General features: G+C 37.4%; 1 protein-coding gene across 1 annotated transcript in view; it reads left to right on the forward strand.

Moving 5' to 3' along the window:
- The window catches only part of TNNI3K (TNNI3 interacting kinase), a 299,704-nt gene that overhangs the window by 229,737 nt on the left and 51,549 nt on the right, over positions 1 to 18,418 (forward strand). The window contains exons 22-23 of the mRNA XM_068540108.1: positions 6,731 to 6,790; positions 9,972 to 10,141. Of these exons, the coding sequence (XP_068396209.1) occupies positions 6,731 to 6,790; positions 9,972 to 10,141 (230 nt within the window). The remainder of the gene's footprint in view (positions 1 to 6,730; positions 6,791 to 9,971; positions 10,142 to 18,418) is intronic.

The following is an 18,418-nucleotide window of genomic DNA, read 5'->3' on the forward strand; positions in this document are numbered from 1 at the left end:
TTCAGCTCACGAGGCATTTTGGTGATTTCTGCTTTTTAATGGGCATTTTAGGTTCTCACATGATGCTAGATAAATGGCTGAAATCCTTAATTTGAATAGAATTTAAACTGAGCCATTATAAGGAACAAGGATATAGTGTGCAGCACAGAGAAATATGGCCATGATTTGTAATAACTTTAAATGGAGTAAAATCTATAAAAATATTGAATCACTATGTTGTACACCTAAAACTAATATAATATTTTAAATCAACTATGCTTCAACAAATATATATGTATACCCACAGTAAACAAAAAAACAAACTGAACTTTTAAAGCATTTGACCATAAATTCAGAGAACTCACATCCAAGGCACAGCCATTAATATAGATTATTAAAAAATTAAGTTACTTTGTAAAACACTTGATACTTTGTTGAGCTTTTGCAAATACATTACCTTATTTAATTCTTTTAATTTGGGAACTCAATTTGAGGCTGAGAAAACTGAAGTTCAGAATGGTTAATAAACCATCCAAAGTCACATAGCTATTAGGTATATAACACCAAGTCTTTTAACTCCAAATCCAGTGTTCTTTCTAGTATGCAGAACCTAATCTCAGGCACTGAAACATATATTTACAATGAAATTATTCTTCACAGATAGAGAGGGAGAATGAAGGAGCATTAAGATCACAAGCTCTACCTAGCTTTGAATTCAGCTCTCCTATTTACTGACTATACTATCTTAGATAAATTATTTAATTTTTCTTATTTTTTTCCTTTTCATGTTTAAAATAGAAATAGTAAATGCCTACATTACAGAGCATTATGAGTTAGATAAAATGTTCTAAGTGTTTAGTAAGTATCATATTTTTACCATTATTTCAGCCCTCCAATGAAATATTAACCCCGTTTTGGATTAATGTTCAAAAAAAGGCCATTCATTTATAATGTATTCCCTGATTGGTTTAAAAAAAAAAAAAACTTAAAGCAAATTATAATAAAAACCTTCTACCCATACAAAAAATAGTTTGAAAATAAAATAAAATGTAAAAAAACATAAAACTATTAATTCTATCATTCTTTCAACAAGTATTTATTGAATACCTTCTGTGCACCAGGCATTGCTGAAGGCACTGGGGATAGAATAGCGAGTGATAAATTCCTGCCCTCATTGGATGGACATGCTACGAAGGGATGTAAACAATAAACAAAAAATATGAAAATATGTATTAAGTCATCTGGTGATAAGTTCTATGGAATAAATAGGGCAAATATGGTGACAAGAAAAAACTGATAAAGTAACATTTGAACAAAGACCTGGGAAAGGTGAAGGTGCTGGTCAGTCCAGGTGGGAAGAATGGTAAATGCAAAGTCCCTGAAGGCATGTGTGCTCTCAGCCTGAGGAGGTCAGCATGGCCTGCTACACAAGAGGAAGAGGAAGCCAGGAAATAGCAGGGGCAGGCTGTGCGTGCCTTGGAGATGAATGCAAGAGCTTTGGGTTTTTATCCATATAAGATGAGAGTAACTGGAGGCTTTTGTGAGTGGCATTACTTCATCTGTAGCACATTTTTAAATAATTATTTTGGCTACTGTGTTCGTTACTATAGCTTTGTAATACAGCTTGAAATCAGGGAGCATGATGCCTTCAGCTGTGTTCTTTCTCAATATTGCTTCAGCTTTTGGAGTCTTTTGTGGTTCCATAATATTTTTAGGATTGTTTGTTCTATTTCTGTGAAAAATGCCATTGGAATTTTGATGGAGATTACATTGAATCTGTAGCTTGCCTTGGGTAGTATGAACATTTCAACATTATTAATTCTTCCAATCCATGGTCATGGGACATCTTTCCATTTATGTGTGTCTTCTTCCATTTCTTTCCTCAATATTTTATAGTTTTCAGTGTACAGGTCTTTCACCTCCTTGGTTAAATTTACTCTAAGGTATTTCATTCTTTTTGATGCAATTGTAAATGGGATTGTTTTCTTCATTTCTCTTTCTGATAGCTTGTTAAGAGTGTACAGAAATACAACAAGATCTTTGTATATCGATTTTGTATCCCTGCAACTTTACTGAATTTGTTTATTAGTTCTAACAGTTTTTTGGTGGAGTCTTTAGGGTTTTCTATATCAACTCATCCACATACAGTGAGTATTATTTCTTCCTTTCCAAGTTGGATGCCTCTTATTTCTTTTTTCTTGCCTAATTGCTATGACTAGGACTTCTATTCTAATACTATATTGAATGAGAGTGGGCATCCTTGTCTTATTCCTAATCTTAAAGGAAAATCTTTCAGTATTTCACTATTGAGTATGATGGTAGCTGTGGATTGGCTACCGTGTTGGGAACATACTTTTAATAGGCAAAGAATAGTAGCAGCAAAAGTAGTTAGAAGGAAACTATAATAATACAAGCAAAAAATGATGGTGGTTTAGACAAGGATGAGAGGTAGTCAGATTCTATATAACTTTTTATTATCATGATGCAATTTAATGTAACAAATTTGAGCTCAACTAAGCTATCCTGTGCAGTGGAACATGCTAGGTATACAGGAGTAAACAGACTTTGCTTACCCTCAAATCATGTTCCAGCTAGTGATATACACATGTAAATAGCTAGTTGTAACACAAGAAAGAACGAAATAAATCTAAATAATAGTGAAAAATTATTTTGCGAAATCCTTGGACACTTTAAAAAGGATGTGTCTTGTGAGTTGGGCTTGAAGAGGGCAGAGGGTTTCCACAGGCAGGAATAAGAGTTAGATAATTCAGACTGAAAAAATAGTAAGAACAATGTCCTGCATTGAGCAAAAGATCTAATCTCAGTTCACTTCTTTTAGCCTACCTGGGCTGCTTAGAGTCTGCCCTATGCATATGTGGTTCAGAGGTCAGCCAGAGAATTAGGCAGAGTTTATATGCATATTCTGGGGCTCCCTCTCCCAGACCCCTTTCTTCTAGGATTTCCCCTCATTTTCTAGTGCTTACGTGTGATAAGCAGGATTCTAGGATGGCTCCCAAGATTCCTTCCACTTTTTTCCAGGAATACCCCCTACGTTTGAGTTTGGACAAAACCTGTGAATATGATGAGATATTACTCCCATAATTATGTTTCCTCATATGGCAAGACAGAGATTATTCTGTGTAGGTATGACCTAATCAGATGAGCCCTTTAAAAGCAAAGAATATTTCTCCAGTTGGTCACAGGGGAAAAAAGTTTAGAGAAACATGCCCTTGCTGGCCAGAAAGAAAGCAAATGGCTATGTTGTGAACTGCTTATAGGAGCCATGTGGCAAGGAACTGTGGGCATCCTCTAGAAGCTGAGAGTCATCCCTGAACAACAGTTGGCAAGAAAACAGGGACCTGAAGGAAATGAATTCTTCCAGTACCAGTGAGCTTGGAAGAGGCCCCTGAGCCTCAGATGAGAATCACAGAGTGAACTAACACCATGATTTTAATCGGTGAGGCCCTGAGCAAGGGACCCAGTTAACCTGTACTAGACTCTGACCCACGGAAACTGTGAGATAATAAATGGGTATTGTTTTAAACCACTTGTGATCATTTGTTACAAAGCCATAGCTAATTCACTCTACCCTAGATGCCCTGAATTCTATCCTCGGGTTCTTCAAGCAGGCAAAACTGCAGTCTTGCCACCATCAGAATTTAATTGCTCCCTAAGATGCAGATGGGGCCTACCCTTAGGGTAAATGTTGTAAAAAAAAAAAAAAAGAAAGAAAGAAAAAGATAAGAAACTTATCCTATGCCCTTCCTTTCTTCTGTGACTCCCCTCCAAAATCTACCTGCTCCTGTTCACTCTCTGTTGCTTTCAGGTCACCATCTTTTACATTTTATCCAGAGTTTACAGTTGTTATCTGGGGGAGGGTTGATCCAATATAAATGCAGTTTGTTCATTCAGATTCTAGATACATTTTGAAGGCAGAATGATTATGATTTGCTGGTGGATTAGAAGCAAGAGTATGACAAAGAGAGAATTCAGATTATCCTGTGGTTTTTGGAAGCAGAAAGGATAGAGTTACCATTTACTGAAGCAGAGAAGACTATAAATGCAAGAAGTTGCATATGTGAGTTAAGAGCTCAAGAAAGAGTACTAAGCTAGGTATAGATATTTGGAAGTTGTTTTTTAAAGCCATGAGACTGAATTAAATCTTCAACAAATTAAATAGAGAAGAGACCCAAAGACTGAGGCCTGGTGCAATTTAAAATTTAAAGATAAAGAGGAGAAGTGAAATCTAAAGAGAAGACTGAGAAATAGCAAGTAATAGTGAAGAAAAATAATGAGAAAATAGTGACCTGAAGTCCAGTTGAAGAATGTTTCAGGGACAAAAGAATGATTATTTGCATTTAATGCTGTGCCAAGTAAGATGGATTTAGCAATGAGGAGGTAAATCTGTATCCTTGACAAGAGCAGTTTCAGCAGATTGTTATAGAAGAAAACCTGATTGGGATGGAGGACAGATGGAAGGAGAATAAGAGTCTGCAAATTTAGACAACTCTTTAGAGCAATTTTGGTGAACAGAGAAATGGAGTAGTAGCTTGAGGAAGAAGTAGAGTCAAGAGTTTTATTTTGTTGTTGTTTATTTGTTTTTAAGATGAGAGAATTTATATGTCTGTATGTTGATGGGATTAAACAATAGAAAGGGAACGCTGATGATGCAAAAAATAGTAGAGAGAATTATTGTTAGAGCAATGTCCTTGAGTAGATTAGCAAGGATAAGATCTAGTACACAGTGAAGGAATTGCCCTCGGATAGAATCAGGCAAAGTTCATCTGTAGAAAAGGGAGTGAAGGCAGATGATGTGAGTTTAGATATAGGTGGGTGGTTGAAGTATTAGTGGGAACTAGAGGTTTGTGGAAAGAGGAGAAGGTGCAAAAGAGCCATTTAGAGAGTGAGAGAGAGTGAGCTAGGAATACAAAATAGCCTCTCTAAACAGTACTGAGGGTCCACTTCAGGTTAGAGGGTCATAATTTTGAAATAAGACCCGTCCGGATGGATTTAATCAAGACTAGGATTTTTCCAAATGTGTACAAAATTCATGATAGGGCAAGGGAGTTGAGGCTATGTGGAATGGAGTGAATATGATTGCCAGTGTAATCTAAGCTAAATCAGGGAGGAAATAAGGTGACTGGATGATAGTGAAAAGATGGTAACAGGAACAAAAAATAGGGGAGACATCGGATGATAGACAAAAAGATAGATAGAATAGTAGCAAAAACATGGTTTTTAAGGCTGAGTGATATATATATACACGGGGGTTTATTGCACTATTTTCCTCTACTTCAGGGTATATTTGAAAATCTTCACAATGCAAAGCAGGGTCTTCTTAAGTGGTAAGATGGTTTATGTGGTCGAAGTTGTTGGAGTCGGAGCTCCGGACGAAGTGAGCTGGATAGAGAGGAGGTAGAGCCCCGAGGGCCATCTGACGGAAACTGTGAGGATGGAGAGCACGGAGGAGTTGCAGGCGTCGCTGGTAACAGGGCCTAGGGTATGAATGACCGGGGAGCTAAGTGACCAAGGGAAGGTGGAGGATAAGAGCATTGCAGAAGAGGAGACAAAGGAACCCAGAGGTCAGGCAACCTTAATGCTTATCTGCATGGATAATAAAAGCACTGAGAGTAGTGCTAGAGAGCATGACAGTGAGCCAGATGCAACACCTTCAGAGAAAGGAGAGGGACTCTGGGGAAAAGCTTGACAAACTGGTGGAGTTTCCAGGAGAAACCATTTGGAAGTTACAATGTCATTGAGAAAGACGCCCCCCCCCTCGCCCCGCTTACCCCCAGTACCATCCCCACACACCTAGAAGTACAGGAATATGTGAGAGAAAAGAGCTTCCTCTTGAGAGAGCTCTGGGGCAAGCAGTGTCCTCAGGGGAGGGCTAGATATTAAGGGAGAAATTGTTCTACTAAGAATCTAAATTAGTTGGTTACTGCACCTGAATGTTAAATTGGGCTATCCACCTCCTGGCAGTGAAAGTTTCATAAAGGGAGAAATGATAGGTTCTGTAACATGTCCTTAGGACCTGAAAATAGAAGGCATATAATTTCTTCAAAAGAAACCAACTTTTTCTAAAATCCCGAGAATTTTTTCCATAGATCCATAGTCATTTATATATCTCTAGCAACTAGAACAAAGCTTGGAATATAATCAGAATACAAGAAATGTTTATTTGACCAAACTCATCTGACACGAAGGTTCATAGTGGACAATATCTTTAATGACAGTTTTTGAAAATTAAAAGCTTATCTTAACCCCTAAAGTAGGGCATAGTCATGAGGTTGCTATTGATCTTAGTTTTGAATCTGAGATGATATTTTCAAAAATGAAGCTAATTATAAAATTAGCTGTAGCAGTTCTTTCCCTACAGACACATTGAACAGTGTATTATAGGGCACTGAGATAGTTAATAGTTTTTAGTATTCACTTTTATTCTTTGATTTTGAAGAGGCAAACCTGCCGTGTAAAAGCGCGCAAAGCTAATTAAAGCTTTTCCACTATTTCATTATCTGAATGTAGTTGCAAATTCTGACTTAAAACTCTTATCAGAGGGAGATTCAACATCCCTCCATGAACAGCAAATGAACATTCAATTAACACTTCAATACAAGTGTATTTTAAATAAAAATATACTTTATTGTTAATCTCATTCTTTGCACATGCAAATATCCAACTTTAAAATCCAAAGACAGCTGCCTCCCTTTTATTCTTTGGGGAAAAGAAGTCTTTTCTTTATTTACAGGGAAGACCTGAATTTTCTGAAGTTGTTACCAAGTTAGAAGAGTGTCTCTGCAACACTGAGGTAAGAACTTTGGCTTCTGAAATATGTCCATTACAAAGGCTTGAATATCCAACTGTGTTGGGGAATGTAGTTAAGGTGGTGCTTGTGGAAAGAAAGTGTGAGTGTCCATAACTCCATTCATATTTTCACCCTGTCAATTAAGTTCTTAGGGTGGAGGAGAATTGACTGCATCTATAGGGCAAAGGCAAATTCAGAGTGAATTGGGACCCTTCCAACAAATAATCAGGCAAGCAAATGGACATGGGTATGCATAGCTTAAAAAATTGATATGTATAAATTTTAAAATAACAAATGGGTTAGAAGGTAATTATATAAATCATTACTTTCTATACAAAATTTCCTACAAACAACAAAATGTAAGCTAAAACATTAAGCCATTGTCCATTTATGTTCAATAAGAACAGGAAAAATTATTACTAAAATTAGCACATAAATTAATTGGGAGGCATTGCTTTTATACCACACATATGTTACATAAAGTGATATGTGTTGGTAATGAGACTAATGGAATTTTCTTTCCTTAATATCAAGGAGCTGTTTGCTTTAATTTTCTCTATAATTGCCTTAATTTTCTATACACCTGTTCGGGAGATAGCATTTGAAAATAGGCAAGGGAACTGAAACATGAGCACTAATTCAAAAATAATAATATATTCCCAAATGCAAGTGAATGCTACAGGAGAGAGGGCTGGACATCACACATACAGGCTCACGTATAAACGAGTGTATGGAGGGGCAAAAATGGGGAAAAACAGCATCAACCTGAGATTGCACAACTAAATCCCAAAATGGAACCATCCAAGGAAAGTTTTCTTTCCTTAAAATCTTAACAAAGAGTGACTGGAACCTAATCTTTTTTTTTTTTAAATATTTATTTATTTAGTTGTGCTGGGTCTTATTTCTGGCAGGCGGGATCCTTAGTTGCGGCTCGTGGGCTCTTTAGTTGTGGCATGCAAACTCTTAGTTGCGGCATGCATGTGGGATCTAGTTCCCTGGCCAGGGATCGAACCTGGGCCCCCTGCATTGGGAGCATGGAGTCTTAACCACTGAGCCACCAGGGAATTCCCTGGAACCTAATCTTTTGGAAAAGTGTTCCACGTCTGCAATTACTGCCTGCAGTGAGTGGCTCTGTCTCATGACTCTTTACTGGAACTTACAAAGAGGAAGCTTTACTCTTTAAACATAAAACTTCCTTTCCCTTCTCTTCAGTCCTGAAACAAACAAGGTGGAGAGAAGTAGAAGTATATTTGGTGGGACTACAGCAGCCCCTACTAACAAGAGCATCTGCCAGAGGCTTGGGATGTTGAGAGATGCTTTTCAGGCTTGAGTTCCAAGTATCCTCTCACTCTGAACCTTTGTGTTTGACAGAGCAAGGCTGCACCAAGCCTGGGATATATCCAGTTAGATCAGAGAGTGAATTCCAGAAACAGGGACAATGGCAAGATCTGCTAAGCTAGCTAGTCTTGTTATATTGACCAAGCCTCTTAGCACAATCTCCCCTAGTGGAAAAGACAAATAACTATGGGCTATATGCAAAGAGAATTTGCTGAACTGGATTGCACTAATTAATGGACTAGAATCATCTTTAAGGGTCTTAACTTGTGTAGTTCCATAAGGCTCTATCCTCTCTACTCTTCATCTTTTTAGTCAGTGGTTTAGATCAAGGTCAGGAAGGCTCTGCTCATGACATTTGTAGATATAGTAAAGTTGAGAGAGACAACAAATATTTGAAAGCAGGAAAAGTAGTAGGACATGTCTAAGAAGTAATTTAATAGGAATAAATATATCATCATACACCAGAGTCAAAGAAACAATAGTAAAAGAATCAAATGTTGGAGATATGGTTTAGGAGCATCATGAAGGTTAGTGGATAATAAGCTTTTGGGGAGTTAGAATATGAAGTATCTGTCTTGCACCTGAATAAAGAATGTGATCATTCCTCTCTCTCCTGAGATGGCCAAATAAAATAGTTCCCAGTTATGTCCTTTTAAAGGGATAATTAAAACTGGAACACAAATTTTAGGGAATAGAGATCAGAGTGGTGAATGGATTGAAAATCCTGTATGTGAGAGCCAATTAGAGGAACCAGGGATGCTTACCCCAGAGAAGAGAAATCTAGGATGAGTCAACAGCTGTTTTTAAACATTGGAAGAACTGTCATATAGGAAAGGGAATGGCCTAGTTCTCTGTGGGCCAACAGATGGAAATGAAGTACAATAATAGAACTGGTTAATTGTGAGGAAGAACTTTCCAATGGTCAGAGCTGTCCTAACATAAATGAATGGATCTGGAGATAGTGAGTTCCCCTTCCCCATCAGATTGCATAGCTGACTTGAAAAGGATGCACAGAAGAGATTAAATCATTGAAGAGTTTGAAGGTTCATTTCAATACTGACATCACATGATTCTTGGAGCTTTACTTAGAAATGTCTTGGCTACTGTGAAGAGTTTAGAATTTATATATATTATTTTTTTAAAAACCAAAGTCTGCTCTCTACATGTCTTATGAAATTATAATGTCAAAGCACTAATATTCTCAGTTGTGCTAGGTAGAGTGCATAAGTAACAAGGGTGTCAAAAGTTCAAGAAAACTACTTTCTTATTTTTCCTGTTCTCTTTCTCATTTTCTTCCCTCACACTCTTCTATTTTCTAACTATACTTAACTATTTGTAAATATTTTAAAAAATTCTCTTACAACAACTCTATTTAGTCCTCATGCTTGCTGGACATTAAAGCAGCCTTCATTTTATAAAATGGATGTATTTTTGGGAAAGTGTGTAAATCCATTTTATGTAAAGGGAATACTTTTATGTAAAGGGAATAATTGTAAGCTCCAATTTAAAGGAACTCTGCCATGAATTTCATCACCATAGTGAAAAATGTAGAGACTCTTTTAACCATTAAATAATAACGTTCTATTTTATGAATCTGATTTGAGCCTACTGTGTTTTGTTAAAGACAAGCATAAGTTTTATGGGTCAGCTCTCATCACAGAGCTGGGTCAAAAAAAGCTAGCCAGGTGTTGCCATCAGAGGCTGAAAGGAAAAGCAAGCTGAGATGAATAGAAATTAAAATATGAGAAATCCTAGAATGGAAAGTTAAAATAAATCTACATTCTACACTATACTGTTAAGCCTGTTGGATTTATTAATTGATAGAAATTGCCCCTCCTTCACTCAGCTGATGTCTCCTGCATCAAGTAACAGCAGTGGGTCTCTCTCACCTTCCTCTTCTTCTGATTGTCTGCTGAGCCGCGGAGGGCCTGGCCGAAGCCACGTGGCAGCTTTACGGAGTCGTTTTGAATTGGAATATGCTCTAAATGCAAGGTCCTATGCTGCCTGGTCCCAAAGGTAAGTGGTAGTCTAAGCAACAGTTACAAAGTCAAGTCAGATTCCAGAATCTCATCAAGATAATCACCTGATTTGCTTAGTATCAACAGGGAACTTACCACCCCTGTGGCAAACTTTGAAAGGGGAGTTTTGAACCTGTTTTTCTTCTAATATTTTGACCAAAAATTAGAAATTTTGTTGTCTATTAGTCTAGGTTCTTTAAGCTTCAGGTTAACTCTTGCTTAAGCAAGAATTGTCTAACTACAGCAAGAACTGTCTAGCTACAGCAACAAAAGGAATTTATTGACAGTATTCTGGGAGTCTTATGGAATTCAAGGAGGAATTTCTTGTGTGGGAATCAAGAAGCAACTCTGAAGGTCTGAGCACCAAAAGTTCAGTGTTCTGAGAATTACCTTATGACTCAGCAATTCCACCCCTAGGTATATTTCCAAAAGAATTGAAAATAGATACTCAAACAAATACCTGTACTCAAATGTTTATAGCAGCACTATTCGCAATAGTCAAAAGGTGGGGGAAAAAAAAATCCATCAACAGATGAATAGATAAAGAAGGTGGTATCCATACAATAGAATATTATTCAGCCATAACAGGAATGACGTACTGATGCATGCTACAGCATGGATGAACCCTGAAAACATGCTAAATGAAGGAAGCCAGGGACAAAGATCACATATTGTATGATCCTATTTATATAAATATCCAGAATAGGTGTACTAGTCAGTTTGGGTAGCTATAACAAAATACCATAGATTGGATGGTTTAAACAACAGAAATTTCTCACCATGGAGGCTGGAATCTGAGATCAGGGTGCCAGCATGGTTGGATTCTAGTGGGACTTTCAAATGGCCATTTTCCTGGTTTACAGATGGCCACCTTTTCACTGTACCCTCACATGGCAGAGAGAGCTCTGGAGTCTTTTTATCTTTTGATAAGGGCACAAATTCTGTCAGATCAAGGGCTTCATTCTTCTGACCTCATTTAACCTTAATCACCTCCTTAAAGGCCCTATTTCCAATACAGTCACATAAGGGGTTAGGGCCCCAACATATGAAATTGGAGGGAGGGGGGACACAATTCTGTCAATAGCAATAGGGAAATCCATAAAAACAAAAAGTAGATTGGTGGCCCCAGGGTCTGGGTTGGGGAGGAGGAAATTGGGACTAACTGCTTAATGGATACGGGATTTTGTTTTGGGGGGATGAAAATATTTTGGAATTAGATAGAGGTGGTGGTTACAAAACATTGTGAATATACTAAATGCCACTGAATTTTTCACTTTAAAATGATTAATTTTATATTATGTGAACTTTACCTCAAGGAAAAACAAAAGCTACAAAAAAAAGTTTAAGCAAAGGGGCGAGTCAGAAAAAGAGGAAAACAGAGTTCAGCTTTCTTCCATAGCAAACTGCCATTTACACGCCCCAGTCCCCAATACACAGTCTCCTGCATCCTACGACATTCCTTGGGCAAGTCACATAGCTGAGTCCAATATCGATAGGGAGAGAAAATATACTCAGCCTCTAGTGGGAGGTCCTACAGAGTCATATGGCAAAGGGCCTAAATACAAAAAGCATAATGAAGTAGGAATAAGTACAGTCTGCCATGTGAGAAAATATGATTGGTCGCTTTGGATTATATGACCACCTCTGGTCTAAACAAATGTGGTTGGAGTGAAGTTGGGGTCATATTCCATGTATGTAAACCTGGTCACCAATGGCCTGATCTGGATGGAGAACAATAAAGGCAGGCACTGCGAGCTCCATGGATACCCTACAAAGTGCATACTGCAACCCCTGGAAAATCAGAAAAGACTGGCTTAAAATCTCTGTCCTTCCACATGTGCTCCAGAGCATTTGTACATGAGCCATTACACATATGCACTTATACACACACATGCGCATATACACGTTCACACATTCTGTCATCAGAGTCAACATTTTTATCCTGAAGGTGGGGAAAGATTATCTGGATTTAACAAGGATCCTATACCATCTACAAATTGCTACTGTTGCCTTTTTAGCCATAGTTATTATATTCCTGGTCTGACAAAAGAGTTGCAGCTGCAGCTATGAAGAGATGAGAACCTGAATCACGAAGACTTTAATCTATGGAATGTCATGAAGTTAAGTATCAGCAGGCTTGATTGATAACAAGGCAAACTGGACACAATTCTTCACTGAATTCCAGTCTCTCCCATAATTTCATGAGGGGCTCATAGGCCAAGATTAGATAAGGTTCAGTCACAACGTCATCTTCTTTTTTTTTTTTTTGTAATGTCTGAAACATTTATATTAACATATTTCCATACATATTTCCATACAAATACAAATATAAGATTTTTAGAAATTTCATGTAATGTCTGAAACATTTATATTAACATATTTCCATACATATTTCCATGCAAATACAAATATAAGATTTTTAGAAATTTCATGTAATGTCTGAAACATTTATATTAACATATTTCCATACATATTTCCATGCAAATACAAATATAAGATTTTTAGAAATTTCATGTAATGTCTGAAACATTTATATTAACATATTTCCATACAAATAACCCAATAAAAGTTTAGTATTAGTTGTTTTGTTTGTTTTTTTATACTGCAGGTTCTTATCAGGCATCAATTTTATACACATCAGTGTATACATGTCAATCCCAATCGCCCAATTCAGCACACCACCATCCCCACCTCACCGCAGTTTTCCCCTCTTGGTGTCCATATGTCCATTATCTACATCTGTGTCTCAACTTCTGCCCTGCAAACTGGCTCATCTGTACCATTTTTCTAGGTTCCACATACATGCATTAATATACGATATTTGTTTTTCTCTTTCTGACTTACTTCACTCTGTATGACTGTCTCTAGATCCATCCACGTCTCAACAAATGACTCAGTTTCGTTCCTTTTTATGGCTGAGTAATATTCCATTGTATATATGTACCACATCTTCTTTATCCATTCGTCTGCTGATGGGCATTTAGGTTGCTTCCATGACCTGGCTATTGTAAATAGTGCTGCAATGAACATTCAGGTGCGTGTGTCTTTTTGAATTACGGTTTTCTCAGGGTATATGCCCAGTAGTGGGATTGCTGGGTCATATGGTAATTCTATTTTTAGTTTTTTAAGGAACCTCCATATTGTTCTCCATAGTGGCTGTATCAATTTACATTCCCACCAACAGTGCAAGAGGGTTCCCTTTTCTCCACACCCTCTCCAGCATTTGTTGTTTGTAGATTTTCTGATGATGCCCATTCTAACAGGAGTGAGGTGATACCTCATTGTAGTTTTGATTTGCATTTCTCTAATAATTAGTGATGTTGAGCATCTTTTCATGTGCTTCGTGGCCGTCTGTATGTCTTCTTTGGAGAAATGTCTATTTAGGTCTTCTGCCCATTTTTGGATTGGGGTGTTTGTTTCTTTGATATTGAGCTGAATGAGCTGTTTATATATTTTGGAGATTAATCCTTTGTCCGTTGATTCATTTGCAAATATTTTCTCCCATTCTGAGGGTTGTCTTTTCGTCTTGTTTATGGTTTCCTTTGCTGTGCAAAAGCTTTGAAGTTTCATTAGGTCCCACTTGTTTATTTTTGTTTTTATTTCCATTACTCTAGGAGGTGGATCAAAAAAGATCTTGCTGTGATTTATGTCAAAGAGTGTTCTTCCTATGTTTTCCTCTAAGAGTTTTATAGTGTCCAGTCTTATATTTAGGTCTCTAATCCATTTTGAGTTTATTTTTGTGTATGGTGTTAGGGAGTATTCTAATTTCATTCTTTTACATGTAGCTGTCCAGTTTTCCCAGCACCACTTATTGAAGAGACTGTCTTTTCTCCATTGTATATCTTTGCCTCCTTTGTCATAGATTAGTTGACCATAGGTGCGTGGGTTAATCTCTGGGCTTTCTATCTTGTTCCATTGATCTATGTTTCTGTTTTTGTGCCAGTACCATATTGTCTTGATTACTGTAGCTTTGTAGTAGAGTCTGAAGTCAGGGAGTCTGATTCCTCCAGCTCCATTTTTTTGCCTCAAGACTGCTTTGGCTATTCGGGGTCTTTTGTGTCTCCATACAAATTTTAAGATGATTTGTTCTAGCTCCGTAAAAAATGCCATTGGTAATTTGATAGGGATTGCATTGAATCTGTAGATTGCTTTGGGTAGTATACTCATTTTCACAATGTTGATTCTTCCAATCCAAGAACATGGTATATCTCTCCATCTGTTGGTATCATCTTTAATTTCTTTCATCAGTGTCTTATAGTTTTCTGCATACAGGTCTTTTGTCTCCCTAGGTAGGTTTATTCCTAGGTATTTTATTCTTTTTGTTGCAATGGTAAATGGGAGTGTTTCCATAATTTCTCTTTCATATTTTTCATCATTAGTGTATAGGAATGCAAGAGATTTCTGTGCATTCATTTTGTATCCTGCAACTTTACCATATTCATTAATTAGCTCTAGCAGTTTTCTGGTGGCAGTTTTAGGATTCTCTGTGTATAGTATCATGTCATCTGCAAACAGTGACAGTTTTACTTCTTCTTTTCCAATTTGTATTCCTTTTATTTCTTTTTCTTCTCTGATTGCCGTGGCTAGGACTTCCAGAACTATGTTGAATAATAGTGGTGAGAGTGGACATCCTTGTCTCGTTCCTGATCTTACAGGAAATGCTTTCAGTTTTTCACCATTGAGAATGATGTTTGCTGTGGGTTTGTCATATATGGCCTTTATTATGTTGAGGTAGGTTCCCTCTATGCCCACTTTCTGGAGAGTTTTTATCATAAATGGGTGTTGAATTTTGTCAAAAGCTTTTTCTGCATCTATTGAGATGATCATATGGTTTTTCTTCTTCAATTGGTTAATATGGTGTATCACATTGATTGATTTGCATATATCGAAGAATCCTTGCATCCCTGGGATAAATCCCACTTGATCGTGGTGTATGATCCTTTTAATGTGTTGTTGGATTCTGTTTGCTAGTATTTTGTTGAGAATTTTTGCATCTATATTCATCAGTGATATTGGTCTGTAATTTTCTTTCTTTGTAGTGTCTTTGTCTGGTTTTGGTATCAGGGTGATGGTGGCCTCATAGAATGAGTTTGGGAGTGTTCCTTCCTCTGCAATTTTTTGGAAGAGTTTGAGAAGGATGGGTGTTAGCTCTTCTCTAAATGTTTGATAGAATTCACCTGTGAAGCCATCTGGTCCTGGACTTTTGTTTGTTGGAAGGTTTTTAATCACAGTTTCAATTTCAGTGCTTGTGATTGGTCTGTTCATATTTTCTATTTCTTCCTGGTTCAGTCTTGGAAGGTTATACCTTTCTAAGAATTTGTCCATTTCTTCCAGGTTGTCCATTTTATTGGCATAAAGTTGCTTGTAGTAGTCTCTTAGGATGCTTTGTATTTCTGCGGTGTCTGTTGTAACTTCTCCTTTTTCATTTCTGATTTTATTGATTTGAGTCCTCTCCCTCTTTTTCTTGATGAGTCTGGCTAATGGCTTATCAGTTTTGTTTATCTTCTCAAAGAACCAACTTTTAGTTTTATTGATCTTTGCTATTGTTTTCTTTGTTTCTATTTCATTTATTTCTGCTCTGATCTTTATGATTTCTTTCCTTCTGCTACCTTTGGGTTTTGTTTGTTCTTCTTTCTCTAGTTTCTTTAGGTGTAAGGTTAGATTGTTTACTTGAGATTTTTCTTGTTTCTTTAGGTAGGCTTGTATAGCTATAAACTTCCCTCTTAGAACCGCTTTTGCTGCATCCCATAGGTTTTGGGTCGTCGTGTTTTCATTGTCATTTGTCTCTAGGTATTTTTTGATTTCCTCTTTGATTTCTTCAGTGATCTCTTGGTTATTTAGTAACGTATTGTTTAGCCTCCATGTGTTTGTCTTTTTTACGTTTTTTTCCCTGTAATTCATTTCTAATCTCATAGCGTTGTGGTCAGAAAAGATGCTTGATATGATTTCAATTTTCTTAAATTTACTGAGGCTTGATTTGTGACCCAAAATATGATCTATCCTGGAGAATGTTCCGTGCGCACTTGAGAAGAACGTGTAATCTGCTGTTTTTGGATGGAATGTCCTATATATATCAATTAAATCTATCTGGTCTATTGTGTCATTTAAAGCTTCTGTTTCCTTATTTATTTTCATTTTGGATGATCTGTCCATTGGTGTAAGTGAGGTGTTAAAGTCCCCCACTATTATTGTGTTGCTGTCGATTTCCTCTTTTATAGCTGTTAGCAGTTGCCTTATGTATTGAGGTGCTCCTATGTTGGGTGCATATATATTTATAATTGTTATATCTTCTTCTTGGATTGATCCCTGGATCATTATGTAGTGTCCTTCCTTGTCTCTTGTAACATTCTTTATTTTAAAGTCTATTTTATCTGATATGAGTATAGCTACTCCAGCTTTCTTTTGATTTCCATTTGCATGGAATATCTTTTTCCATCCCCTCACTTTCAGTCTGTATGTGTCCCTAGGTCTAAAGTGGGTCTCTTGTAGACAGCATATATATGGGTCTTGTTTTTGTATCCATTCAGCCAGTCTGTGTCTTTTGGTTGGGGCATTTAATCCATTCACGTTTAAGGTAATTATCGATATGTATGTTCCTATGACCATTTTCTCAATTGTTTTGGGTGTGTTTTTGTAGGTCCTTTTCTTCTCTTGTGTTTCCCACTTAGAGAAGTTCCTTTAGCATTTGTTGTAGAGCTGGTTTGGTGGTGCTGAATTCTCTTAGCTTTTGCTTGTCTGTAAAGCTTTTGATTTCTCCATCAAATCTAAATGAGATCCTTGCCGGGTAGAGTAATCTTGGTTGTAGGTTCTTCCCTTTCATCACTTTAAGTATATCATGCCACTCCCTTCTGGCTTGCAGAGTTTCTGCTGAGAAATCAGCTGTTAACCTTATGGGAGTTCCCTTGTATGTTATTTGTCGTTTTTCCCTTGCTGCTTTCAATAATTTTTCTTTGTCTTTCATTTTTGCCACTTTGATTACTATGTGTCTCGGCGTGTTTCTCCTTGGGTTTATTCTGTATGGGACTCTCTGCGCTTCCTGGACTTGGGTGGCTATTTCCTTTCCCATGTTAGGGAAGTTTTCGACTATAATCTCTTCAAATATTTTCTCTGGTCCTTTCTCTCTCTCTTCTCCTTCTGGGACCCCTATAATGCGAATGTTGTTGCGTTTAATGTTGTCCCAGAGGTCTCTTAGGCTGTCTTCATTTCTTTTCATTCTTATTTCTTTAGTCTGTTCCGCAGCAGTGAATTCCACCATTCTGTCTTCCAGGTCACTTATCCGTTCTTCTGCCTCAGTTATTCTGCTATTGATTCCTTCTAGTGTAGTTTTAATTTCAGTTATTGTATTGGTCATCTCTGTTTGTTTGTTCTTTAATTCTTCTAGGTCTTTGTAAATCATTTCTTGCATCTTCTCAATGTTTGCCTCCATTCTTATTCCGAGGTCCTGGATCATCTTCACTATCATTATTCTGAATTCTTTTTCTGGAAGGTTGCCTATCTCCACTTCATTTAGTTGTTTTTCTGGGGTTTTTTCTTGTTCCTTCATCTGGTACATAGCCCTCTGCCTTTTCATCTTCTCTATCTTTCTGTAACTGTGGTTTTTGGTCCACAGGCTGCAGGATTGTAGTTTTTCTTGCTTCTGTACAACGTCATCTTCTAATTCCATCTGCTCTTCTTCTTCTTTACTTGTGGTTTTAAACTTAATTCTCTGAAGAGACAGATTTTGGTATTTCCAAAGCATAGTCACCCAAGCTTTGTCCACTTGAGGCAGAGGTTAAGAGGATGAGCTGTGTAGTCAGATCTGAGGTTCAGTCTTGGCTTTGCCACTTAAGAGCTCAGTGACCTTGGGCAGGTTACCCACGTCTTATATGTAATATACAGATAGTAACACTAGCTCTTAGGATTGTTACTGGGAGAGGCAGTATTGTCACAAGAGTAATTGAGTGAAAAATGCCAACAGATCCAAGCAAAGGATGCAAGTTCCCATAATGTAGGTAGGTAAGTCACACAACTTATAATACATAGACAGCTACCCAGATGGGAGGCACAGCAACACACCCAACTGGGTGAGTTGGGGGTGGAGGGAACACAGCTGCTCTGGCCTTCAAGAACCCGGAAGGTACACCACTACTCCTAAAACTGCCAAAACAGGGTGGGAAAAAATCATCAGGTGTTTTGAGATGCTCCCTTTGATATTCTCACATGGTTTTTTATACCTCCCTGGCCCTTCGGGACAGTTATGGAACCCTGATAAGTACTTGTCTGTCTACTTGGTACA

The sequence above is a fragment of the Eschrichtius robustus genome, chromosome 3 (assembly GCF_028021215.1).
Source record: "Eschrichtius robustus isolate mEscRob2 chromosome 3, mEscRob2.pri, whole genome shotgun sequence".
NCBI classification, from domain to species: domain Eukaryota; kingdom Metazoa; phylum Chordata; class Mammalia; order Artiodactyla; family Eschrichtiidae; genus Eschrichtius; species Eschrichtius robustus.